Source organism: Leopardus geoffroyi, chromosome D4, assembly GCF_018350155.1.
Source record: "Leopardus geoffroyi isolate Oge1 chromosome D4, O.geoffroyi_Oge1_pat1.0, whole genome shotgun sequence".
Classification (NCBI taxonomy): domain Eukaryota; kingdom Metazoa; phylum Chordata; class Mammalia; order Carnivora; family Felidae; genus Leopardus; species Leopardus geoffroyi.
Genome location: NC_059342.1, coordinates 94331982 through 94358774, shown reverse-complemented (window position 1 = coordinate 94358774; position 26793 = coordinate 94331982). Strand labels below are relative to the sequence as shown.

General features: G+C 48.4%; 1 protein-coding gene across 20 annotated transcripts in view; it reads right to left on the bottom strand.

The window, feature by feature from the left end:
* The window catches only part of CACNA1B (calcium voltage-gated channel subunit alpha1 B), a 193118-nt gene that overhangs the window by 75599 nt on the left and 90726 nt on the right, over positions 1-26793 (bottom strand). For 10 of the 20 annotated variants that reach the window (XM_045470209.1, XM_045470208.1, XM_045470226.1 and 7 more), the window contains 4 exons: positions 24490-24599; positions 20600-20662; positions 16231-17010; positions 15089-15306 (listed from right to left, as the gene is read on the bottom strand). In XM_045470209.1, the coding sequence (XP_045326165.1) occupies positions 15089-15306; positions 16231-17010; positions 20600-20662; positions 24490-24599 (1171 nt within the window). The remainder of the gene's footprint in view (positions 1-15088; positions 15307-16230; positions 17011-20599; positions 20663-24489; positions 24600-26793) is intronic. The other 10 variants (XM_045470219.1, XM_045470220.1, XM_045470223.1 and 7 more) reach the window with 3 other exon arrangements.

Sequence of the window (26793 nt, the reverse complement as noted above, 5' to 3'; positions counted from 1 at the left end):
AAATAAAAATGTACGGAAAACCTGACATAAGAGATGAGAGCTGACCAAACTCAGGAGAGAAACTGAAAAAGAAATCATCTGAGAAATGAAGTGAAAGGGAAAGACAAGACAGTCTCAGAAATCACAAAAAGTCGATGAGAAAAGAGACATGACTGAAATTATAGTAAAACAAACAAACAAAAAAAAAAGACAGAGGTCAAATAAGCCAAGAGAAAGAGTGTGAAACAGGGAATGAGTTTTCAAAAGGATCAGGGATAAAGTGATACAGAAGACGAAGTAGATCAACATTTGTATAACTAGAATGTCTGAAAAAAAAAAGTAAAACAATGGAAAAGAACTAACATTTAACCAGTGATCCCAGAATGTTTTCCGGAAATGAAATAACACCCATCGATTGATTTTTGACAAAAGTGCCAAATAATTCAATGGAAAAAGGACAACCTTTTCAACAAATGGCAACAGAACAAATGCATATCCTTGCGGGTTTGGGGGGATAAAAAGAACTTCTACCCTCAACTCATGCCATATATAAACATGAACCCAAGACTTCAACTCTTGGAAAGATGGCACAGAAGTGATTTCCCCCATCCATCCCACTAACACAACTGAAAACCCTGGCTGTCGCATATAAGGCAAATATAGCAGGATTCTGAAAGGGCAGAGAGAAGCCAGATTGGTTAGGGACCTTGGGCCTTAAGAGCAACACAGCAATAAGTTTTTCTTTTCTAGGTGTTCTTCTATGCCTCATATAACCTTGGTGCAGGAGAGGCAGCAACCCAGAAATGCCAACAGGCACAGATTTTAAAAGCCCCCAAAAAGTCAGCTCTCCCTAATGACAGGACCAGGAAAGGTGCAGACTAGCCAAACAGGAAACTTCTAGACGATAACCACTCTACTACAGCCAAACACCCCAGAAAAAAACTACAGTCCTATCTTGGTTCATATGAGCAGAGACCAAGGGGAGCACAGACTTCTACCCTCACTGGCCTATAATGAGGTACCCAAAGCCCCTGCCAGGGTGGTACCAGAGAGAGCTGAGTAGGGAGTAGGGGCTGTCATCCTCACCCTGTGGGAACAATACCCCAACCCATGTTAGATCAGCAAAGATTACATGGGTAGCCCAGACTACAATTCCTACCCAGAAGTAACAGCGCACCCCTTCCTTTTACTTGCCAGAATAAGTCCTAGTAGAAAGCCAGGACTTTACCACCACCCAGAGGTAATGAAATCCACCCCTGCTGTGTCAATGGAGGTCACATGAGAAGCAGTAACAAGGCACTCCCACCTCTCTCAGATAGGGTGGCATCAGTGGAGGCCCAGAAGGAACAAGAAGTTGGCTCCCACTGGGGGTCAACTGAGGTCAAATGAGAAACCTGTGCTTTCACCCCCATCTGTAAGTAATGAGGCAGCTCACTCACCCTCCCCCTGCTGGAGGGGTGTAGACCAGCTAAAACACAGTAGACCAGCTAAAACAAAAGATTTAAATAAAACTTGGAGGTTTATAACATAATATTAAAATGTCTAGGTTTCAATTTAAAAAATCACTTGTCACACGAAGAATCAGGAAAATGTCAATTTGAACGAAAAAAGACAAATAGACACCAAGATGATACAGATGATAGAATTATCTGAAAATGATTTTAAAGCACCCATCATAAAAATGCTTCAGCAGACAACTAAAAACACACTTAAAACAAATGAAAAAATAGAAAATCTCAGCAAAGAAATAGAAAGTTGCAGCAAAGAAATAGAAGATATATAAAGAATTAAATATAAATTTAGAACTGAAAAATACAATAACTGAAATTAAAAACTCAATAGATGGGCTCAACAGCAGAATGGAAGGCACAGAGGAAAGAATCAGTGAATGGGAAGACAGAACAATAGAAATTACCCATTCTGAACAACAGAGAGAAAATAGACTGAAAAAAGTGAACAGAGCTTCAGGGACCTCTGGGACTAGGACAAAAGATCTACCATTCATGTCAACAGAGTCCTGGAAAGAAAAGAGAAAGAGGGCAGGGCTGAAGTATTCAAAGACAGAATGGATGAAAAAATTTCCAAATTTGGCAAAAAGACACAAACCTACAAATTCAAGAAGCTGAGCAAATCCCAAACACAATAAACCTAAATAAACCCACGCCAAAATACATCAAAATCAAACTTCTGAAATATAAAGACAAAGAAAAAAATCTTGAAAGCAGCGAGAGAGAAACAACAGCTTACCTATAGGAAGAAAACAATTCGAATGACAGTGGATTTCTCATCAGAAACCATGGAGGTCAGAAGGAAGAGGCACACGTTTTTTCAAGTGCTGAAAAAAAAAGAACTGTCAACCCAAAATTTACACCCAGTGAAAACATCCTTCAGGAATGAAGGGAATATCCAGATACTCTCAGATGAAGGAAAACTTAGAGAACTTGTCACCTGCAGACCTACCCTAAAAGAAACACTAAGGAAAGCCCCTCTAAACAGAAAGCAAATTAGGAAAGAAGAAATATTGGAATTATAAGGAAAGAAGAAAGAACAATAGAAGAAGTAAAAATATGGTTAAACACAACACACTTTCCTCCTTCTCCTCCTGTGTTTTCTACATTATGTTTGACAGTTGAAGCAAAAATTACAACATACACTGATGTGGTTCTAAATATATGCAGAGGAAATAATTAGGACATTTATACACAGGAAGGAAAAAGAGAAGTATATTTCACTTAAACTGGTAAAATGACAACCCCAGTAGACTAGAATAATTTATTTATATAATGTAAAACCTACAGCAACCATTAAAAATTAAAAAAAAACAATACAAAGACTTACACTCAACAATACTACAGAGAAATCAAAATGGAATTCTAAAATACATACAAGTAACCCACAGGAAGGAAAAAAAAAAAAACAAAGAAAGAAACCAGAGAAATATAAAACAAAAAGAACAAACAATAAATAAAACAGCAGACTTATTATAACATATACAATTACATTAAATGTAAATGGTCTGAATATGCCAAATAAAAAACAGAACTGACAAATATGCCAAATTAAAAACATGACCCATCAATATGCTATCTATAAGAAACTAACTTAAAATATAACCATATAGCTAGTTTGAAAGTAAAAAGGTGAAAAAGATACATCATGCAAAAATTAATCAAAATAAAGTAGGAGACAGTATATTCATATCAGATAAAGTAGACATCAGAGCAAAGAAAATTATCAGGTACAGAGAGACACATTACACAATGATAGAAGAGTCAATCTTTCAAGAAGACATCAATTCTAAATGTGTATGCACTCAATAACAATGCTGCAAAATATGTGAAGCAAAAACTGATAGAAATGACAGAAGACACAGACAAATCCACGTTTATAGTTGGAGACTTGAACGCCCCTTTCCCAGCAACTGACAGATCTAGACAGAAAATCAGCATGCACACAGAACTCCACACCATATACTCTTTTCAAGCACCCACAAAACATATACCAAGATATGCCATATCCTCAGCCATAAAACAAGCCTTAATAAATTCAAAATAATTAAAATCATACACAGTATGTTCACTGACCACAAAATCATCAAGCTAGAAGTCAATAAGAGAGAGACAATAGGAAAATCTCGAAACCCTTGGGAACTAAACCACACATTTCTAAACAAACCATGAATCAAAGATGAAGTCCCAAGGGAAATTTTTTAATGGAATTGAATGAAAATGAAAATATATCAAAACCTGTGGGATACAGATAAAGTAAGTACTAAAAAGAAAATGTAGGGGTGCCTGGGTGGCTCAGTCAGTTAAGTGTCCAACTCTTGATATCTGTTCAGGTCATGATCTCAAGGTTCATGAGATCAAGCCCCACATCAAGTTCTGCACTGACAGCGTGGAGCCTGCTTGGGATTCTTTCTCTCCCTCTCTCCCTGTCCTTCCCCTTACTCATGCTCTCTCTCTCCCTCTCAAAGTAAATAAACATTTTTTAAAAATAAAAAAAAATTTATAGCACTAAATGTTTACATTAAAAAAGAGGAAAGGCCTCAAATCAATAACTTAAGCTCCCATCTCAAGAACTAAAAAAGGACAAAATAAACCCAAAGAAACAGAAAGAAGAAAATAATAAAGCAGAAATAAAATGCAATTGTAAACAGAAAAACAGAGAAAATCTAGGAAATAAGAATCTAATTCCTTGAAAAGATCAGGGAGATTAACAAACTTTAGTAAGACTCACAGGAAAAAAAAAAGAGAGAAGACACAAATCACCAATATCAGGAATAAGACAGGGGTTGTCACCACAGATCACAAAGACATCAAGAGGATAATAAAGAAATACTACAAACAACTACACATACATAAATTTGGCAAATTAAATGAAATAACCAATTCCTTCAAAAGCACATACTACAACTCACCCAATATGACATAGATAACATACCCTTATCACTATTGAGAATATTTTTTTTTATTCCAAAAAAGACATACTTTATTTGCAAGTTGTACCAAACGTTAACGAACAATTAACACCAATTCTATACAATCACCTCCCAAAAAAAACAGAAGAAGGAACGTTTTCCAATTCATATTGTGAATTCAGTACTATTGTGATACCAAAATCAGACAAAGACAGCATGCACACATGCATGCATACCACACACACACACACACACGCACACACACACACACACAAGAACAACAAAGCACCAATATCCCTCATGAATACAGAGTCAAAACTCCTTAACGAAACATTAAGAAACAGAATTCAGCAATATATAAAAATAATTATACACCATCACCAGTGGAGTTTATCCTAGGGATGCAAGGCTGACTTAATATTTGAAAACCAACCAATGTAAACTACCATATTACAGAAGAAAAATCACATGACCCCGTCAATTGATGCAGAAAATAATTTGACAAAATGTTAGCACTAACTGAATATAAAAAAACTCTCAGAAAAAAAAGGAATAGAGGGGAATTTTCTCAACTTGATAAAGAACATATATCAACACCCCCCCCGCAAAAAAAAATCCTACAGCTAATGTCACACTCCATGTTGAAAGACTGACTGTTCCCTCCTCCCACAAGATAGGAATAAGAGAAGGACGTCAGTTCCACCACTGCTGTTCAACACACTTGTGGAAGTTGACAGTAAAATGAGGGAAGAAAAAGAAATAAAAGGCACACATGTCATAAAACTGTTCATTATCAGATGACTTGATTACGCAGACAATCCCAAGGTATCTACAAACTAAATACAAACCAAAATTACACAATTTCTTTAAAATCTGATGAAAATGAAGACACCAAATGTCAGAATCTATAAGATACAATTAAATTAGTAATCAGAGGAAAACTCATAGCCTTAAATAATCATATAACAAAAATTAAAGAATAAAATAAGTAAACTAAGTCTCTAACTCAGGAAGCTAGAAAAATAACAACATAGTAAAACAAAAAGGCAAGAAGGAAATAATGAAGATAAAATTGAAAAGTAACATTTAAAAAACACTTAAAAAACAAAATCACAGAACTAATAAAATGCTGGTTCTTTTTATGAAAACCTACAAAACATATAAATCACTAATACAATCAAGAAAAAAAGAGGGAAACAAAGTACACAGGATAATGATACTAATAACGGCAGACACATGACTTTGAATTTGTCAAAACCCATAGAATGTACAACACAAAGAGGGTACCCTAATGTAAACTATGGACTTTAGTTAATAATAATATTTCAATATTGGTTAATCAATTGTAATAAAATGTTAATAATAGGGGAAAACTGTGTTTGGGGAGATTATATAAGAACTCTGTATTTTCTGCTAATTTGTCTACAAATCTAAGACTATTCTAAAAAATAAACCATTAAATAAATAAATAAAATACACAGGATAAAAAATGACAAGGGGGGAAACAGAGGAAGTGCTTTCAAAACACTTAAGGGGTGCCTGGGTGGCGCAGTCGGTTAAGCGTCCGGCTTCAGCCAGGTCACGATCTCGCGGTCCGTGAGTTCGAGCCCCGCGTCAGGCTCTGGGCTGATGGCTCAGAGCCTGGAGCCTGTTTCCGATTCTGTGTCTCCCTCTCTCTCTGCCCCTCCCCCGTTCATGCTCTGTCTCTCTCTGTCCCAAAAATAAATAAACGTTGAAAAAAAAAATTTAAAACACTTAAGCCACTTCTTTGCATAACTGTATATATATAAATTGGAAAGTCTAGATCAAATGATCAGTTCTAAGGAAATTGTAATTTACCAAAGAGATCTCAGGAGATAAGAAGTTTAAACAGACAATATCCATACAGAAATAGAGAAATTATTAAAGAATTACCCTTCCAAAAGAAACCTGAGCCAGATGATTTCACAAGTGAATTCTACGAAATCTTTACAGACCAAGCAATCCTATGCTACTTAAACTATACCAGAAAAGGAAAAGAAGAAAACTTTCTTTTTATGAATCAGTAAGGATTATGTCCTACAGACCGCCTTGGGTAAATTTTCCCCATAGAGTTCCCCTTAGTTTTATAATACCCTCACTTCAGGAAAACATATGTATCTCTCATTACAATGTTGTTGGGTTTTTTTTTTTTGGCTGATGTTTATGTAGGAAAAATGTATACTTCCCCCAAACTCAACAGAACATTTTTAAAAAGTTTATTTATTTATTTTGCGAGAGAGACAGCATGAGTGGGGGGAGGGACAGAAAGAGAGGGAGAGAGAGAGAATCTCAAGCAGGCTCCACTCTCAGCACAGGACCCCACACAGGGCTTAATTTCATGACCACGAGATCACAATTGGAGCCAATATCAAGAGTGGGACACTTGACTGAAACACCCAGGTGCCTCTCAATACAACATTTTTAACAACAACAACAACAACAACAACAACAACAACAAATGTAGGGAAAAACTCTCAGGCAAGATTCCAAATTCAGTTGGTTGACTATTAGAATCATGTGTGGATGTTTTTGAAAAATGCAATAAGCTTCAATAAAGGACGTATCCAAAGCAATTGCTTGTTAACAGCTATTTTAACTGTGGTGATCAGGGAAGGAAAGCATTTTATGTCCTGATATGATAGTTGATACTTTTCAGTGTTTAACTATGCTTTCGTTATATTTTTAAAAATTGACTGAGGATTTGAGTACAACCAACTGTAATACATTAAAATTTTTATAGTACATTATAATTTTCCCATTTAAAATAATAGGAAATATAGGGGCGCCTGGATGGCTCAGTCGGTTGGGCGTCCGACTTCGGCTCAGGTCATGATCTCACAGCTTGTGAGTTCGAGCCCCGCGTCGGGCCCTGTGCTGACAGCTTGGAGCCTGGAGCCTGCTTTGCTTTCTGTGTCTCCCTCTCTCTCTACCCCTAACCCACTCACATTCTGTCTCTGTCTCTCTCAAAAATAAATAAACATTAAAAAAATGTTTTTTTAATAAATAAAATAATGGGAAATTTGAAACATTATAACATTTGACTTTCAGTGATGGATACATTAAGCATATTGTAACTATATAGTATTCATATCTAAACCTTACAATACTTAAAGATAAGATAGGAAAACTACAGAACACATCTCACTCTAAAATATGCAATATAATGATTTGTAAGAAATATATATTTGGTCTAAAATCTATTTCACAGATACATTTGGCCTTCCTCCAGTTTCTGAGAAACATTTCAGAGCCATAAAGGTGACATGGGTGTCCTGTTACTAATGAGGGTGACTTTTGGGTTCCATCCAGGCTGGGACTTGTTGCCAGGAGGACTCACCACATGATTAAAGGGTTGGAACTTTCAGCCCCAACCCTGACTTCCAGGGAGGAAGTAGGGGATGGAGGTTGGACCAGCCAACGGTCAATGACTTAGGACTGCAACAAAGCCTGCATAAAACCCAAAGACTGGGTTTAGAGAGCCTCTGGATTGGTGAACAGGTAGGGATTGGGAAGAGTGGCGTGCCAATAAAGGGCATGGAAGTTCCACACCTTTTTCTCCAGACCTCACCATACATATTTCTTCATCTAGCTGTTGATTCTTATCCTGTTTCATATCCTTTAACAAGCTGGTAAACCTAAGTGTTTCTCTGAGTTCTGTGAGCAAATTTAAAGAACTTAAGGAAAAGGTCATTGAAACGTCCAATCGCAGTTGGCAGGTCAGAAGCGCAGGCGACGGCCTGAGGCTTCTGACTGGTGTCTGAAATGAGGGCTTGTAGATCTCCGTCTTGCAGGCTGAGCCCTTAACCTGTGGAATCTGATGGTATCTACTGGTAGGTAGTATCAGAACTGAGACAAACTCTTGGACACCCTCCTGATGTCTGAGAATTGCTTGGTACCTGGGGACCCTCTTCATGCTGGACTTGGGTCTGGGAACCCTAAAAGAACTGGTGTCAGTAAAAAGTATCAATCCAAAAATCCTACATAAAATGTTAACAGAATGTAACATCACATTTAAAAATATGTTAACTGGGGTACCTGGTTGGCTCAGTCAGTAAAGCATGTAACTCTTGATCTTGGGGTTGTGAGTTCAAGCCCCACATTGGGTGTAGAGATTACTTAAAAAAATAAAAATGTTTTTTAAAAATGTTAACTAGGGGCGCCTGGGTGGCGCAGTCGGTTAAGCGTCCGGCTTCAGCCAGGTCACGATCTCGCGGTCCGTGAGTTCGAGCCCCGCGTCAGGCTCTGGGCTGATGGCTCAGAGCCCGGAGCCTGTTTCCGATTCTGTGTCTCCCTCTCTCTCTGACCCTCCCCCGTTCATGCTCTGTCTCTCTCTGTCCCCAAAAATAAATAAACGTTGAAAAAAAAAATTAAAAATGTTAACTAAGCGGGGTTTATTGTAAGATCACAAAGACAGTTCAATGGTAAAAAGTTCATTACTATAAATCTCCATATTTAAGAGGGAAAATGTATGATGTCTAGCATGCTAAAAAGGCATTCAACAAAATTCAACATCTATTCCAGACAAATACTTACTGAAATAGGAATTTATGAGTACTGTACCTTGATTTTACACACACACACACACACACACACACACACACACACACACACACCTCAAACCCAAATACAGGCAGAAACAAGGTAAGGGTACCCACTAAGTCCACTGTTACCTGATAGTGCATTTAGCCAATGCAATCACGCAAAAAATTAAAACATTAGAAAAACAAACAACGAGAGGTCTAAGATTGGAAAGGAATAGTTAAAGCTGTATTTGTAGAAGTTTTGACAATACACTTAGAAAGAAACCAGAGTCAGTGCTAAAAGTAATACGCAATTTGAGGGTTCAGAAAAGTAGGAAGATACAAAACTGACATTTAAAAAGCAATAGCCCAGATTTCTACACCCAGCAGAGGCCAAGACAGAACCCAAACTAACCCTTGCACCATTAACAATCATAAATACTAGACATTAAGAGAATGAAAAGACAAGCCACAAACTGGGGGAAAATATTTGCAACCCAATTAAAAAGTGGGCAACAATGTCTGTTCTCACATCACAATGGAATTAAACTAGAAGCCATAACAGAAGGATAACTGGAAGTCCCCCAAAGACATAGAAATTAAACAATACACTTCTAACTAATACATGGGTCAAAGAAGAAATCTCAAAAGACATTTACAAATATTTTTAACTAGGGGCACATGGTTGGCTCAGTCAGTTAAGCATTGGACTTCAGCTCAGGTCATGATCTCGCAGTTCGTGAGTTCGAGCCCCACATGGGGCTGTCTGCTGTCAGCACGGAGGCTGCTTTGGATCCTCTGTTTCCCTCTCTTCTGCCCCTTCCCCTCAAAAATAAATAAACATCAAATATAAACATATATGTATATATATTTTTTAACTAAATGAAAATGAAAACACAACTTACCAGTTTGTCGAATACAGCAGCAATGCTTACAAGGAAATTTATAACACTGAATGCATATATTAGAAAAGGAAGATTTAAAATCAATAATCTAAGCTTCCACCTTAGGAAACAAAAAGAAAAAGCATGCTAAAAGTAAGCAGAAGAAAAGAAATAATAAGAATTAGAGCAGAAATCAATGAAACTAAAAAGAGAAAATTAATAAAGAATATCAACAAAACCAATGCAACTGTTTCTTTGAAAAGATCATTAAAATTGCTAAGCCTCTATTCAGACTAACTAGGAAAAAAGAGGGAAAACACAAATTACTAATATAAGAAATGAAAGAAGGGACATCACGACTGCTCATGGACATGAAAAGGATGATAAAAGAATACTATGAACAACTCTTATGCCCACAAATTTGATAACCTGCATGTAATGGACCAATTCCTTGGAAGGACAAATCTCCCTGAAACTCACACAAGAAGAAATACACAATCTAAACAGGCTTCTGGGGCTCCTGGGTGGCTCAGTCGGGTAAGTGTCTGACTTCGGCTCAGTTCATGGCTCCTGAGTTCGAGCCCCACATTGGGCTCTGTGCTGACAGCTCAGAGCCTGGAGCCTGCTTCAGCTTCTGTGTCTCCCTCTCTCTCTGGCCCTCCCTGTCTTGCACTCTGTCTCTCTGTCTCTCTGTCTCTCTCTCAAAAAAAAAAAAAATTTTTTTAAATAAATAAATGAAAATAAAAATAAATAGGCTTCTATTAAAGAGATTGATTCATAAATTAACTACCTTCCAAAACACAGAAAGCACCAGGCCCAGATGGGTTCACTGATGAATTCTACCAAACAATTAAGGAAGAAATTATACCAATCATCAACAATCTCTTTCAAAGGATAGAAGCAAAGGGAGTACTTCCTAACTCATTTTATGAGGTCAGCATTCCCCTAGTAACAAAACCAGACAAGTCATTACAAGAAAACTGGTTAGACCAATATCTCTCAGGAACATAGATGCAAAAATCCTCAACAAAATATTAGCAAATCAAATCCCCCCAAAAGTATAAAAATAATCATATACCATAACCAAATGGGAGAGCTGTGTCAGGTATTCAAGGCTGGTCCAACACTTGAAAATCATTGAATGTAATTCATCCCATCAACAGATTAAAAAGGAAAAGTCACTTGATCATATCAATAGATGCAGAAAAAGCATCTGACAAAATCCAACACCTACTCATTATAAAATCTCCCAGTGAACTAGAAATAGAGGGGAATTTCCTCAACTTGATAAATACTCTCCACAAAAAACCTACAGCTCACCTCACACTTAATGATGAGAGACTTGAAGTTTTCCCACTGAGATGAGGTACAAGGCAATGATGTCACCTCTCACCACTCCTTTTCAACATTGTGCTGGAAGTCCTACTAAAGCACTAAGGCAAGGCAAGGAAACAAAACGTATATAGATTGGGAAGGAAGACATGAAACTGTCTTTGTTCACAGATGACGTGATAATATATATGGAAAACCAAAAGAATCAACAACAACAGCAACAAACTTCTGGAACTTAAAGTGATTTAAAGTTGCAGGATACAAGGTTAATACACAAAGGTCAATTGCTTTCCTCTTTACCAACAATGAATGAGCAGGATTTGAAATTTAAAGCACAATATCATTAATAGAACTACCCTACGACCCAGCAATTGCACTAGTAGGGGTATTTCCAAAGGATACAAAATGCTGACTTGAAGGGGCACATGCACCCCAATATTTCTAGCAGCATTATCAACAATAGCCAAATTATGAAAAGTGCCCAAATGTCCATCAACTGATGGATTAAAAAGATGTGGTATACATATACAATGGAATACTACTCAGTGATGAAAAAGAATGAAATCTTGCCATTTGCAACAACATGGATGGAACTGGAGAGTCTTATGCTAAGCAAAAGAAGTCAGTCAGAGAAAGACAGGTATCACATTTCACTCATATGTGGAATTTGAGAAACTTAGATGCACATAGGGAAAGGGAAGCAAAAATAAGAAACAGAGAAGGAGACAAATCGTAAGACACTCTTAAATGCAGAGAACAAACTGAGGGCTGATGGGGGTTGGGAGGTTGGCAGGTGGAGTAAATGGGTGATGGGCATTTAAGCAGGACACTCATCAGGATGATCACTGGGTGTCACTTATAAGTGATGAATCACCGGGTTCTACTCCAGAAGCCAAGACTACACTGCCTGTTAACTAACTTGAGAATAATTAATTCATATTAGCTCCCCCCAAAATGAAATTCTTAAGTATAAATCTAACAAAGTATCTACAATATCTATACGTAGAAAACTGAAACTCTGATGAATAAAACCAAAGAACTACATAAGGATAGAAATGTTCCATGTTCATGGATAGGAAGACTCAATATTGTCAAGGTGTCAGTTCTTAACAACCTGACCTATAGATTCAATGCAATCCCAAGCAAAATCTCGTCAAGTTATCTTATGGATATCAACAAACTGATTCCAAAGTTTACATGGAGAAGCAAGAGACCCACAACAGCCAACACTTCAATACAGAAGGAGAAGAACAAAGTTAGAGGTCTGACACTACCCAACTTCAAGACTCACCATAATATTACAATGATCAAGACAGTGCTGTATAGGTAAAAAATAGACAAACAGGGCAAAAGAACAGAATACAGAGCTCAGAAATAGACCCCAGAAATAGAATCAACTGATCTTTGACAAAGAAGCAAAGGTAATCAGTGGGGCAAAGATCACCTCTTCGAACAAATGGTGCTGGATGTCCACATGCAAAAGTGAATATAGATAGACATAATACCTTTCACACAAGTTAAGTCAAAACGGCTCACGGGCCTAAATGTGAAATGCACAAAACTCGTAGGGGATAACACAGGAGAAAACCTAGACGACTCTGTTTCTGATGATCCTTTTTATTTTTTTTTTTCAACGTTTATTTATTTTTTGGGGGACAGAGAGAGACAGAGCATGAATGGGGGAGGGGCAGAGAGAGAGGGAGACACAGAATCGGAAACAGGCTCCAGGCTCTGAGCCATCAGCCCAGAGCCTGACGCGGGGCTCGAACTCACGGACCGCGAGATCGTGACCTGGCTGAAGTCGGACGCTTAACCGACTGCGCCACCCAGGCGCCCCCTGATGATCCTTTTTAGATGCAACGCCAAATATATGATCCATGAGAAAAATAACGTATCAGCTAGAATTAATAAATTCTGCTCTGTGAAAGATAACGTCAAGAGAACAAGATGAGCCACGGATGGGAAAAAATATTTGTAAAAAAAACACATCTGATAAAAGAGTGTTATCCGGGATATGCAAAGAACACCTAAAATTTGAAAATAAGAAAACAACCAGATTAAAAACTGGGCCAAAGATCTTAAGAGACACCTCACTGAAGAGGAAAAGACAGATAGCAAATAAGTATATGAAAACAATGTTCCACATCACACATCATTAGGAAAACGCAAACTTAAACAATTTGATACTACGACATACTTACTAGACTGGCCAAAATCTGGAACACTGACAATACCAACTGCTGACAAGGATGTGGAACAATAGGACCCTCGTACGTTACTCGTGGAAATGCAAAATGGTATAAGCAGTTCAGCGGTTTCTTACAAAATGAAACATAGTCTTACCACGTGATACAGCCATTGCTCCCCTTGGTATTTACCCAAAGAAGTTGAAAACCAGTTCACACAAAATCTTGCACACGTTTATAGCAGCTTTATTCATAATGGCCAAAATTTGGAAGCAACCAAGATGTCCTTCAATAGGTGCGTGGATAAATAAACTGCAGTATACCCAGACAATGGAATACTATTCAGTGCTAAAAAGAAATGCGCTATTGAGCCATGAAAAGACATGGCAGGAACCTGAAATGCATATTGGTAAGTGAAAGAAGCCAATCTGAAAAGGCTATACACTGTGTGATTCCAACGCGATGACATTCTGGAAAAGGCAAAACTACAGAGGCAGTAAAAAAGATCAGGGGTTGCCAGGAGTTGGGGAAGAGGGGCTTGACAAAAGTCAGGTGGGAAGCCTGGGCCGATCCTCAAGTTTATCCAGAGAGACTCAGACCAGGGGGGTTGCTTTCCAGGAGTCTGGTAAGACAGACCCACTATTACCCATGGGAAGGGAAACCAGGGATAGGCCAGGGAAAGCATTCTCCCAAGGAAGCAAAAAGGAGGAGAGCTTAAGCAGCTGGAGCTGGCCATCTCCCATTGCCACACCTAGCACTGTGCACTGGTTCACAGGCCCCAGGTGAGAGCACCTGACAAGAGGTAACAGGCACAGACACGTGTCTGTGTTTGTGGACACATCTGCAAACACAGGCAACACCAGGTGGTGGCAACTGGTCTACTCGAGACCTAAGTCTTCATTTGGCCTTGCACGTCAGCTCTGCTTCTGTGGTATCTTCCCCTCCCCGTGGAACGCCTTCTCTGTCCTCGGCGCTCTCGAGAGGTCTATGCACCTCCCACACAGTATGAGGGGACGGTATTTGTCCGTCTTGTCCCTACAAGGTGGAGTGGCCTGAAAACAGGAGCAGTATCTTGTCCACCCTGTACCCTCAGTTCCTGCTCTCATGGTCAGGCAGTCAGGCATGGAGTGGCTGCCCAATCAGGCTCACACTCACGTGTGAGTAAGTGAGTGAGTGAGTGGGGGGAAGAAAAAAGGGGCTGAGGCAAAGGCCTATGGGGATCTTAGTGCAGGGATCATAGGGCAAAGTAAGTCGGTAGGAATACCAGCACCCCGACAACTTCCTCCTTCTCACCCACTAGTTCTCAGCCCCCATCAAGTCTGGGGACATGGTCCTTAGCAGCTTTCACACAACTATGAAGAGCTGTGACCATCCTGAGGTCTGCTCTCCTGATGAGACCGTAAGCCCCACAGTTCCACTCCCCCCCCCCCCCCCCCCCCCAGCTATCCCCAGCACTCTAACACCATGCCTGGCGCTGAGCTGGTAACTTGCAAATATTTTTGGAAGGGAGGAGAATAGAGTTTAAGTGGCATGTGATAGCAACAGTGCTCCTCTGGGGCACTGGAAACAAAGAGACATCAAGGCACAGATGCTGACCACAAAGGACTTTGTCTCGAGCTGGTGTAGACAGGCTCACACAGGCATGCTCTGTCCCCAAGCGGCTGCCATGGAGAGAGGGGGACAGGGGAGAGCAAACTGCGCCTGCATAAGGTGGGCCCTGCCCCGCTGATACGGGGAGATACTCACTGGGAACAACCGTGGTCTCCCCAGGAGGGCCAGTCAGCGTCACCGGGATATGCACAGTGGCACTCAGGTCCGAGGGTTGACTGCCCATCCGTGTGACATTCCGCTGATTGTCTGCATCTTCTGGCTGTTCCTCCACCTTCTGTAGGCAGGTGCTGGGCAGTGCATGTACAGGGCCCACACCCATCATCTCACTGGCCTCCAGGTCACAGCGTGGCTCCCTGCAACCAAGAATGCACACCAGACTCTGACGCAGCCCTAAACTCCTGGTCAGTCTGCAAAATCCAGCTCCTTATGCCCCGATGTAAATCAGATAAATCCCTGACCACTTCCTCTGCTACTCTGACATTTCATATGGTTTTCGTCACTTTGTACATTTCTGTGTTTTCAGGTCTGAAAAGTAAAAGTGGGGCCGACTCAACCTGTCTGTCCCCGGCACACGACCAGGCATGGCTGGCATCACACTATGTATATAAAAGGGAACTATGTGCAGAATGAAGAAGCCCAGAAGAGGGTGTTTCTCTAAGCTACTCCACCTGCGGCCCCTCCAGACCAAAGGCCCCACACAGAACTCTGCACACAAAGACAGACTCTAGACCTGAGCAGGGGCTTCCAGCTGCCGGGCAGGCGCCCAAGAGTGCTGGCCTCAGCCTGGGGCCTCCTGTCACCCCAGCCTTCTCACAGACTCAGAGTCATGGCCTGTCCCTGCCAGGGAGCAGGCGAGCCAGCTGGTGTGGAGAGCTGGGAGGCCCTTTCTGTCATGGCCACCCAGCCTGGCCCTATTCCTTCCTACCATTTAGCCCCCAGTGGCCTCCTCGGGCCTCCCTCAGGCTCTCTCCAATCTTCCCAAGCCAACGTGTCCCAAACCAGTCCCAACGATTTCGTCCTACACCCTCTCTCTCCTGAGAGCCTTAGAATAAGGACGGACACGCACCAAGCAAACCTGATCCCCACGCGGTTTTAAGGATTTTACACGTCGCCCCAACAGGGCAGGGTTGTCCCCACCGCAGAGAGAGAGGCTGAGACGAAGGCGGGACGGCCAACCTGAACAGGGACAGCCCCGCACCCCTGAACCCTGCGCCACCGGCACCCCCAGCCCCTCGCCCCTCGCCAGGGCCCCGCCTCCGCCACGCGCACTCCCTCACTTGGGCTGATGGTTCCGGAGCTCCTTCTCCTTGTCCCTGTCCTCGACCTCGCCCTCCTTCTCCGCGTCCTCGTGCACGGGCAGCGCCTTGTGCCGGGCCCGGTGCCGCCGCGCCGGCTCCTCGCCGCTGCCGGCCTCCCGGGGGCCGGCCCGGGGGCCGCCGCGGTGGCGCGCTCGCCGCTCTCCCTTGGTCCCGGGCGCGGCGCTCTCCTTGCCCTGGTCGGGTGCGTGCCGGTGGGCGCGGTGGCGCCGGGGCTCCCGCTCGGCCGCCTCCTCCGGGGAGCCGCGCCGGTGGTGGCGCCGGCCGCCCTCGGGGCCCGGGCCGCGGCCGCGCTCGCTCCGGGCCTCCTTGCTGCGGCTGCGGTGCGGCCGCGCCCGCTCCTCCCGGGCCCCGGACTCCCCGCCCTCGGCCTTCGGGGCGTCTGCCCTGTCCTGCTCCGCCGCCGCCGCCGCCGCCGCCGGGGCCGCTGCCGGGGCCTTGTCGCGGTGCCGGTGGTGCCTGCGGGGTGGGTCCGTGCCCTCGCCGGCCTCTGCGCCCTCGGGCCGGGCCTTGCCCCCCGGGGGGCCCCGCGGCCCGTCGCGGCCCAGCTCCACCACGAGCGGCCGGTCCAGGTGCGTCTTCATGTCCGGCCGCAGGTGGCGCGTGGTGGCGTAGCGCAGCCGCTCCTCGGGGTCCATCTCGCTGTACAGCGCCTCGCAGCTGGCCCGCAGGTTCTGCAGCCGCAGCTGGCTGGCCCTCTGCTCCCAGACCGAGCGTGCTTTGGCCGAGTTCTGCGGCCTGCTGTGGGGAGACCGGCAGTGAGCGTCCGCCCCGCCCCCCCACCTCTCTGCCTCGCAGGGGAAGCCACAGATGGTCGCAGCAATGGAGGGATGGCAGAGTGGACGCAGGGAGGAGGGGTGGCAGGAGCCCTCAAGACCCCTGGCAGTCGGTGCAGAGCAGGTGGGGGATACCCAGGGTAACAAGAATTCAGCGCTGGCCTCGCCCCATCGTGAGCCCAAAGACTGAGGCGGGGGGGGGGGGGGGGGGGGGGGGGGGGGGGGGGGGGGGGGTCCCAGGTGGGGGCTCAAAGCCACCCTTGAGCAGGTGCACAGGGGCCCTTGGCCACGGGATGCAGGGCAGTGGGAATGATAAGAACCAGCATGAGGTGGCAGACAGGCTTCCAGGGCAGGTGGGCTGCTGGCCAGGAAGACCAAAATGGGGAGAGGTGGGGGGCAGCGTCCAAATGGGGCAGGACTGAGGAAGAGGCAGGAGGCAGGGAGCCACCTGCAGCAGCCCTGGGGCACGGGCCTCGCTGAAGCATACAGCAGAGCTGCCCAGGGGCAGCTGGCCCTAACAGGAGCTAAGAGTAAAGCTGTGACTGCTCCCTAAGGTGGTCAGCCCCATCTGGGCAGCTGCCACTGGGCTCAGCGGCCATTTGCTCCCAGGAGCCCAGCACTCAGGTCGAGGGCTGGAGATGCTTCCTCCCATGGTCCTCAATGCCCTCCTTTCTCCTGGCTCCACAGGGAGCCCCCTCATCCACCGGCACACAGAGGAGCCCTCCAGCACCAGGAATGGCCTGTGCTCCAGACTCAGCCCCCACTGCACAGGCTACCAAAGGCCTCGACCACCCTGCAGCCTCACCCACATGGTTCCATGTGGGGCTCCACAGCCCAGGATACATGGGAAGCCCTTTGCATTCTGGGGTCTTTGCTGAATAAGGGTTCCAATGCAGGCGACTCCAGGCCCACCTCAGCCAAGCAGAAACCTCTGCTGAGGCCAGACTCTCCTCCTTCAGCCTCTGGAGGTTTCTGGACCCACCACGGTGGTGGTGGTGGCAGCGTAAGAACAATGCCAGCTGTGGCACCTGTATTGTTCAAGGGCCACACTGTGCTACCGGCTGCAATGCCCACCTCATCCGACCCCCAAAACCACCTTTAGGAATTAGGTGCTGCTCTTGTCCCCATTTCACAGATGAAGACACTGAGCCTAGAGGCTGCGACTCACAGAGGGCCCCACGGTGAGCCATTGACGGAGCCAGGATCAGAGGCATGCAAAGGCAATGCAGAAAAAAAGGTATCTAAAGATATGAGGCCTTGGCCAGACCCCAACTGTACTGACACCACAGCCCAGAGTGACAGCCTGAGGGGCCCCAGGCCAACCCTGCCACCAGCTCCAGGGCCCTGGGCCACTGAGCACCATGCTGACCTGCAAAGACAGAGGTGGCCGGGTGGGGGAAGCCCAGTCCCTGCAGCTGGCCTGCACAAAGCATATGAGGCTTAACCCTGTCCCTTTGAAGTGAGGTCCGGGCTCCAGTGTGGGGAGCCTTTTCCAGGGCAGTGCCTCAAAAGCGTGAAGGCAAAAGAGTACACTGTCTGTGCCTCACCCGGGAGCCCATGTGGCAACACAGGGTGGACAACTGTTAGCCTCTCTGGCCACCTGCTACCCCAACCGCTTCAACTGCCACCCCAGGCCCCGAGCTGCCTCCTCTGACACACCAAAGCCATGCAGCCCTACTCCTGGGGACGCCTTGCCACACAACCACCCTCCGTTTCTCTGGCTTCAGACTAAAGCCACAGGGGACCTACCCCATCCCAGGCTGGCACCGAAACAAAGGACCCAACTCTGAACAATGCTGAACCACGTGAAAGGGATGACAGCCTTGAGGGTCACTCCTCAGACATAAGAGCCCACGAGGGCAGCAGCAGGGTTAGTGTTAGACACAGCCCAAGACGGTGAGGGGCGGGGAGGTGAGTTCTGTCAGAACAGACGGGCAGTAGAGACAGTGGGAACAAGGTTCCGACTCGGAGCGGCCGGGAGCTCCGGTGGGGATGAGCTTGTGATGACATGGCTGTGCCCTCAGGCCCACCCTGGGCTGCAGCTCCTCCTCTGCCAGCAACCAGCTAACCCGCGAGACTGGAGGGTGCCACGGGGCTGGCAGACTCCTCTCCTCTCCTAACTTCCCAGGGGAGCAAGACACTGAACACTTGTGTCACGTGGCCCCTCTGGGGCCCTGCTCCTGCTGGGTCTCTCTGCTTCTCTGGGCCCTAGTGCCGCCTGAAACTGTAGTGATGCTGCTGACTTCCTCTCTGGATGTGCCTCTGAGTCTGTGTGCCAGGCCTCCCCTCCCTGTTGGTGTCTGAGTCAGCCTGCACCCACCTGGCTGCTGCCCTGTCCTTGCTCAGTCTGGCCACCACTGGTCTCTCTGCACCTCTCCGCCGACTTCACAAGTAGCAAGACCATGAGAGCGAGAGCCAGGCCAACCATCCGACACACAGGTGACAATGATCCAGGCAAAGCTCTTGTCTAAAAAGGCTCTTTGAGGAGTCACATGGGGGAGCTGCTCCCGTGATGTCTTGAGCCCAGCTTGCTGGTATAGCCCTATTCAGCCACACCTGACCCAGGCACTGCAGATGCCTGTAGGACCCAAAAAGAAGCCTCACTGGTATGGCCCTGCTTTGAAGTCTCTGGGCTGAGAGAGCCAGTTACCCACAGCCGCTGATAACGCGCAGCAGCCCCGACCGTGACACCATCAATACCTATGTGCACATTTCACTCCACCCTGCGAATCACTCATCCAGGATCCAGCTTTCTTACCCTGTGAGACATCAGGCCCCAACAGCCAGCGGCTCCAAGTGCTTGCGGGCAAGCTGAACCCGGCTCTGTGCTGGCTGAGTAGGGGGCAGGTGTCTCAGTGACGGCAAGGGCTCCCACAGCACCAGAACACAAAGCAGGCACCCGGCCACCTACTGACTACACCCAGGCCCTCCGGGGACTTCTCGCCTGCAGGGGTTGGTCTGACCCTTGGGAGGAAGCCCCTGGGGCAAGCCTCCCAGGACAACTTCCCCCGCCAGACTGGCGTCACCTCCAGGAGGGCCACACTGAGGTTTCTATGGCTCTATCTCAGGCTCTGGCTGATCCAACATGAGACAGCAACTCTGATCTTGCTGGCACAACTTCCTAAGGGTCATAGATACACCCCCTCCCAAGTGAAAAAGGAGTGGGGAAGGAGGACCCCGTGAAAGTCCTCTGTGAGTCCTAATGAACGCTCTCCGTCACGGGAACCGTAAGGAGACAGCACCCATTGGTGCCCAGCGGTGGTCACCTCAGGAGAAGCGAAGGTGCTGAAGATACCAGAGAGACATGGACAGACAGCAGACAAGACGACCAGGAGGGAGAGGAGAGGGGCCGAGCTCAGAGAGGCTGATGCCCGTGAACAGGACTCAGGGACGTCGGGAAGCATGCCCACTGTCCCCCGCCAGCTGCAGAAGGCTTTCCCGGAGCTGCCCCTGAAGCAAGTGATTTGAGGTGGAAAAGCAGTTAGGGGTGGAGGGAGGTGTTCGCATGTAGCTGTCACGAAGCCACAGACGGGGATCGTAGCAGAGCGACTCACGGTGAGTTTATGCTGGAGACAGATGAGCTGTGAGAGGCAGCACCTCGCGTGTGCTTTACAAAACTGCACATGCAAAAGACAAAACAAACAAAAGTGAGAAAACCAGAGAGGGCTCTAAAGGACAAGAACATGTTTAAGCCACGTCAGGTCAGGGCGCAGGCTGCAGTGTCAATCTGGGCAGGAGGCCAGGGACGCTTCCATCAGAATGGGCACCGGCCGAGACCTCGGGGGAAAAGAGAAGTTGAGAAAGAAAGAGCATCCGGCAGAAAAGGAGCGCTAAAAAAGAACACAGCACGCCCACCACGGCTGGAAGAAGAGAAGCCGGGGTCCTGCCGCCCATCCGCTACGGCCCAGCACACTAGGCCCCTAGAAGGGCAGCCGGCTTGGAAAGAGCCAGCACCACTTGTCCGAAGTTCCAAATGGCCCTCCCCTGCCTCTTGGTGTCCCACGCCCACGGGGCTGCGGTGGGATGACCTAGGCATTCGCCTTGCCTTCAAGATGGGAGCAAAGCCAGCCAGCACGGGACACCTGCCCTTTGCTGCTTCACCTGGGCCCTGCTGCCTGACCACCTGGCTCTGTCCCAGCCCACCTGACCCCATCAGCTCCCCAGGCTCTAAACCACATGCCTCCAGCTCACCACGACCCTTCCCAGGGGCTAACAGGCTACATGACCAACCCACTTCCTTTGGGTATGGCTCCAGCCATTTCCCAGGGACTTTCTGGAAGCTTTTCCAAAACCAACAGAGAGAAACCAAAGATCTCCACAATCATTCCCCTTTAAGGCAGTTCCCCAGGTGGCTTCCCAGCAACTCCTTCTCAAGGCCGAGTCGACACACATTTGTGAGGAGCCCAGAGCAACTCACTCGCCTGCAGGTCCTGGGTGCAAACGTGTGTGTGTGAGTGTGCAAATGAGTGTATGACTGAACGTGAGTGCGTGGATGGTGTGTGAGTACACGAGAGTGTGTGAATGAGTGTGGGGTTATGAGTGAGCATGTGTGCGTATGTGAGTGTGAACACGTGTGAGTGACCAACCAGGTGAGTATGAACACGTATGAGCACGAACAGGCATGACAGTGAGCGTCAGGGGGCTGTGACTCCGACGAGGTAAGTGAACTGTGTGAGTGAGTGTGTATACCAGCATTCACAAGTCCAGGTGAGGAGAAGGGTGACAAAGTACAGAGAACCAGGAGGGCCATGTCACCCTTACCGTCCCTTCCCTCCCAGGGGCCTGAAGTGGCTGTCACCTGGGGCTGCAGCCCAACTCCAAGGGACAGGGACGCCCCTCTGAGGAGGCGTGGAACCCTCTCCCCTCAGGCTCTGTGTGAGGCTGCACAAGGCCCAGGAGAGCCTCTCAAACACCAAGGACATGAAGGGCCACCCAGGATCGAGGCGTCACAGAGAACGTCTGGACCAGTCCTCCCCCTGCACATACCACACGGCATGGCTGCAGGGAGTGTCACGGCGAGTGTCACTCGGGCGCTTCACTCTAACCCCACCCCAGCAGTGGGGAAGAAGCAGGCATTGGCCGTCTACCCAACACAACTCACCAGGAGAACAGAAACAGTTGGGAGGGGGGCCAGCGGACAGAGGACAGACAGACACCGGGGCTCTGAGCCACAGCTTCCAGGGCTCGGTGGTCTCCACACAAAGAGGAGAGCAGACATTCACACACCCGGGAGTTCAGACCCCGCCCAGTGTGTGGGATCTTCAGTGATCACGTCAGACCGACCGCCGTGTCCAGCAACAGCAGACCAGGACGTGCTGCAGAGGACAGCAACCCAAAGCCAATCCCAGGAGAACCCGCGGGACCTACAGCCCAAGCAGGGGGACACACGTGCCTGGCTGACAAGCTGACACGGAGCTCAGGACCTGCTGTGAGGCAGAATACCTGTGCGACCCCAGGAACCCCGCCCAGGGGAAAAGAAGCACCACAGTGGACATGGGGCCAGCAGCTGGCGTTATACCCTGGCCCGGGGTTACCTCTGCAGCCTTGTTCTTACATAGCAGTATCCCCAGATGAGGACAGGGGCAGAGGAAGAGCATCCAGACCTTTCCTGGTGGCCTGACATGCTCTGTGTGGTGGTGCTGAGGGCCCCGGCACTTGCCTCTCTGAGATCTCGGCCCTGATGGGAACGGGTGCCCTGCCACATGCCCCCAGGGAAGAGGCAGCTCTGACAGGCATCAGGCTCACGGGACAGCGCACTCACCTCCAGAGCGAGCAGAGAGGGCAAACGCTGAACCGAAACCCACAAGGCCCGTGAAGAAGTCAAAGGCTCATCTGCCGCCCTTGCTAAGGCAGACCACCAGTAGTTTACAAAGCTCAGGAGAAGGGGCCGTCTGCCAGGTCACCACAACCTCCTCAGAGCAAGCCCAGGACCAAGCCGACCAAGTCACTGAACCAGCCAAACAACAAAACAGAGGCAACTAAACCCTGAGCACCCCAGCCGCTGTCTGAGAAATGACTGCTGTGTCTTGCCTGGCTCCCCGCAGGCCCCCTGCACCCCTGCCCGGGCCCCCCAGGGGCCTGTGATCTCCTCCGGCTTCTTCTCCCCCAGAGGCCAGTGCTTCCTGCTTGGCTTAGGGGCAGATCCTCTGCAAAGGCCTTCCTAGAAAACAGGTCGTCACTCTTGGGACTGCTGAACAAGAACGGGGCTGCTATGATACACACTCACGCACAAGCAGACACACGCGTTCCCGCACACCTGCACACCCACACTCCCAGCAAACACATCCACATGCCGGCACATACACTCAGCAGCACAGATGCATGTGTCACCACGGATGTACCTGTGGCTGTTCCCGGTGCCCACCAGGTGGGTCCACATGGGAAACGGGAGGTGTTTGGTAGGGTGGGGTAGGGTGGCACTGAAGACAAGCCAGCAGCTCCAGACAGATTCAGCCTGGCTCAGAGAGCGAGCTCCCCACAAAGACAGAGCTTCTCTGTGCTCTCTCATGGCCACGCTGACAGCAGGCCAGACCTTCCTTCCCCCTTCCCATCCCTCTCTTCCCCCGGCGGTGACCTCCCTCAGCACGCTGCAGCCTTTGGCCCTAGGCTGTCCCAACTCTGAAGGCCCTAAGACCTCCAGATGTGGTTCTGCAATGTTCCTTCAAGCTCAGCTGAACCTCGGGATGACCAGCCTCCCCAAGGAAGCTTCAACCCCGCCTTCGCCTTTTCTCATCAGCAAGGCTTCCCCTTGACCTCTGTCCCAACACAGAAACCTCAAAGACAATTTAGGAAACTGCATTAAGTCTCTTGGGCTGCTGAAATACCACCTAGAATCTTTCGGTTCACAAAATACATTCCTAAAAAGCTGTGCAGAAAACAGACGTATGGAGGGGCGACTGGGAGGCTCAGTTGGTTAAACATCTGACTCAGTTTCAGCTCAGGTCGTGATCTCACGGTTCATGAGTTCACGGAGCCTGGTTGGGATTCTCTCTCCCTCCCTGCTTGCTCTCTCTCTCTCTCTCTCTCTCTCTCTCTCTAAATGAACAAACTTTAAGAAAATTATAAAATAGATATATCGATACCTTACCCCTGACTCACAGTCTTTGCCCCAGCTAGGAGCTCTGGAGCCACCCAAGACTCTCAAGGGGCTAATCAGAGCCGATCCCACCCATGATGGGAGGACCATGCATTGTCACACCTTGCTCCAACTCAAACTGGGAGAAGCCATGGAGGCTCTTCCTGACGAACCCTCTGCTCACAGATTCCTGCAGGAGGGGAGCCGTTCCCTCTCATCACAGCTCCTGGGGGAGGCTGTGTCCCAAAAAGCTCCAGCCAACACAAGGTGCTCCAAGGAAGCCCCAGGAAAGAGTGCCCTGCTGGGGGCCCAGCCAAGAGACTCTGCAGCAGCCCCCACCACCCTGCAGTCCGCCCCCAAGAGCCTTACGCAGCAGCAATAGAGATGTTTGCGGCAGACATGGGGCTCACTTCAGCCACTTCTTTGGCCTTTTGCAGAGCAAGCTTCTGATTGGCTGCTTCTTCCATCTCCTCTTCATCCTGTTTGAACAGACAGAGGTGTGCAGCTGGCCTTGGAGCTCTTCCTTCCATAGTCTAGGAGTCCTTGCTGCCCTCTGAACCGGTGGGCCAGGCAGCAGCCCCCGCGTGAGCACAATCCATCCAGGCTCCAGCAGCGAGCACCAATCCCACGCAAGCCCTTGGCGGCCTGTCCCTGCTGCTCCGGGGCCGTGTTCCACAGGGTTCCCGCCTCAGCACCCTCTTGCCACGGGCCAGTCCCGGGGTGCTCACAGCTGGCGACCCCAGCCCTGCGCCTGCACCCCGACGCCGTACACGAGCTCAAGCCACAAGGACCCAGCTGCTGCCTGCACACGTGTCCCACGGTGTCTTGGACTTGGCTCTGCCAAAACGCAAGCCCAGCCCTCCTTTCCTCCCACCTGCTGCCCCCACACCTCAGGGGCACCTGTCTCGCCTAAACAAAGCCAGCCTCTGCCCCGCAACTGTGGGCAAGGCCAAGGGGCAGGATTCTGCACCCTGAGCCTAGGTCCTGGCTCAGCATCACCCACAGGAACTGTCACCGGGCGAGGGTCAGGCATAGCTACCTCACAGCCTTTGAGCTTTCCTACCAGGACCCGTCGGATCACATCTGTCTACCTGTCCCTAGCCGTGGCTGTGAGAAGGCCCTCCTTGTGTCCCCCAACACATGGCAGCCACTTACAATGCCTGATGGTATCCCCTCCCCCACCAAGTCTGTGGGAAGGACCCCCATGGCTCTCTGACACAGGTGTAGATACCCTGCCCTGCCTCTGCCCCCTCCGTGGGAAGGGGAGTGGACTTCTGGGCAGACCCTCTGGCCCCGACCCCACGTCACTGGGCAAAACCAACATGCTCTGCTTCTAGGATCTAGATGAAAAGCTCCGGGCTGAGCCCATGAGCCCGTGGAGGGAAACCGAGGCCTCCACGTCCTCCACTTACACTGCTGAGACCACTGTTATTTCCCCCAAACCCAACCCCAGGCCCACCTGGCTTCCATGGAAGCTAGTGTTCCCACTGTGGCCCAAAACATCCCTAAATCTTATCCTAGAGGCCCCAAAATGGCAAACATTAAAACCCCTGTTAGCTGCCTGCAGATTTCCCACCACAGCGAAGAGGTCTTCAAGCTTCAGGCCCCAGAGAGGAGGCGAAGCTCCATCTACCACAGAGCACCCCTATCGAGGTCCTTCTTCAAGCCGCGGGCTCCATCCTGGTTTACAGCCCTCTGGGCAGAGAGGACAGGTGTTCTACAAACAGACTTCATAGAGTTTATTTCCACTTTGAAAAGAATGTAATACTGTAATACATTTGTGGGAAGGTAAAGGAAGGAGAGCCAGTCCAGGAAATGCCCCCACAGCCTAGCACAGGCCTCCACCTGCTCCACCTCCCAGGGAAAGACGATTCCTGAATAAGGGCAGTGGGTCCAACATCTCACAGGGTGTCCCTGCATGGAGACAGGGCCCCGAGGACATCGCTTCCTTGGTGTGTCCTCACCCACAGCACGACCCGAAGAGACGGCGAGAACTTCAAGCTCAAGCTCACCCCTGCACCAACACAGCTGGTGCCCAGACCACCAACGCTGCTGGGCACCCCCATTTCATGTGGTCCCAGAAATCCTGACACCAAGATATGTTCTGTGGATGCAGGGGATCCCCCTGACCCCACCGCCCGGAAGCCCAGCCTGGGGCCAGGAACAGTCATTCTCCAGCCGCTCCTAGATGGCAAAGCCCAGTGCTGGCCCTGGCGGACAACAGGAATGAGCAGGCCAGTGGGACTTCCAGGGCCTCAGGAGGCAGCAGCCAGAGCAGGGTAGGCGTCTATACCCCCAGGCACCACCACGGCCCAGGCCTGGACCCGGAGAAGAGGAAGTCTGAGCAGAAGCTAAGGCAGACACACTGAATAGGCCTGCCTCCCCCTGGAGCACTCCTCCCAGAGAACAGAGAGGGTAGCAGGGCACCTGACAGCTGTCGGAAGCACTGTGGCATATTTGCACACACCCATACTGACTGCAGAAACGTCCGGAACTTGCCCTCCTCGGGGAAAGCCCAAGTCAAGCTCACCCCGGAACAGAGATGATGTTGACAGTCGGGATGTGCTAGATAGTGAGGGCAGGACTGTGTCAGACACACAGAGGAATGTGCACAGGTGTGAGCTCCAGCACACACACGTGTACATGGGCAGGTGCACAAGCAGGCCACATGCT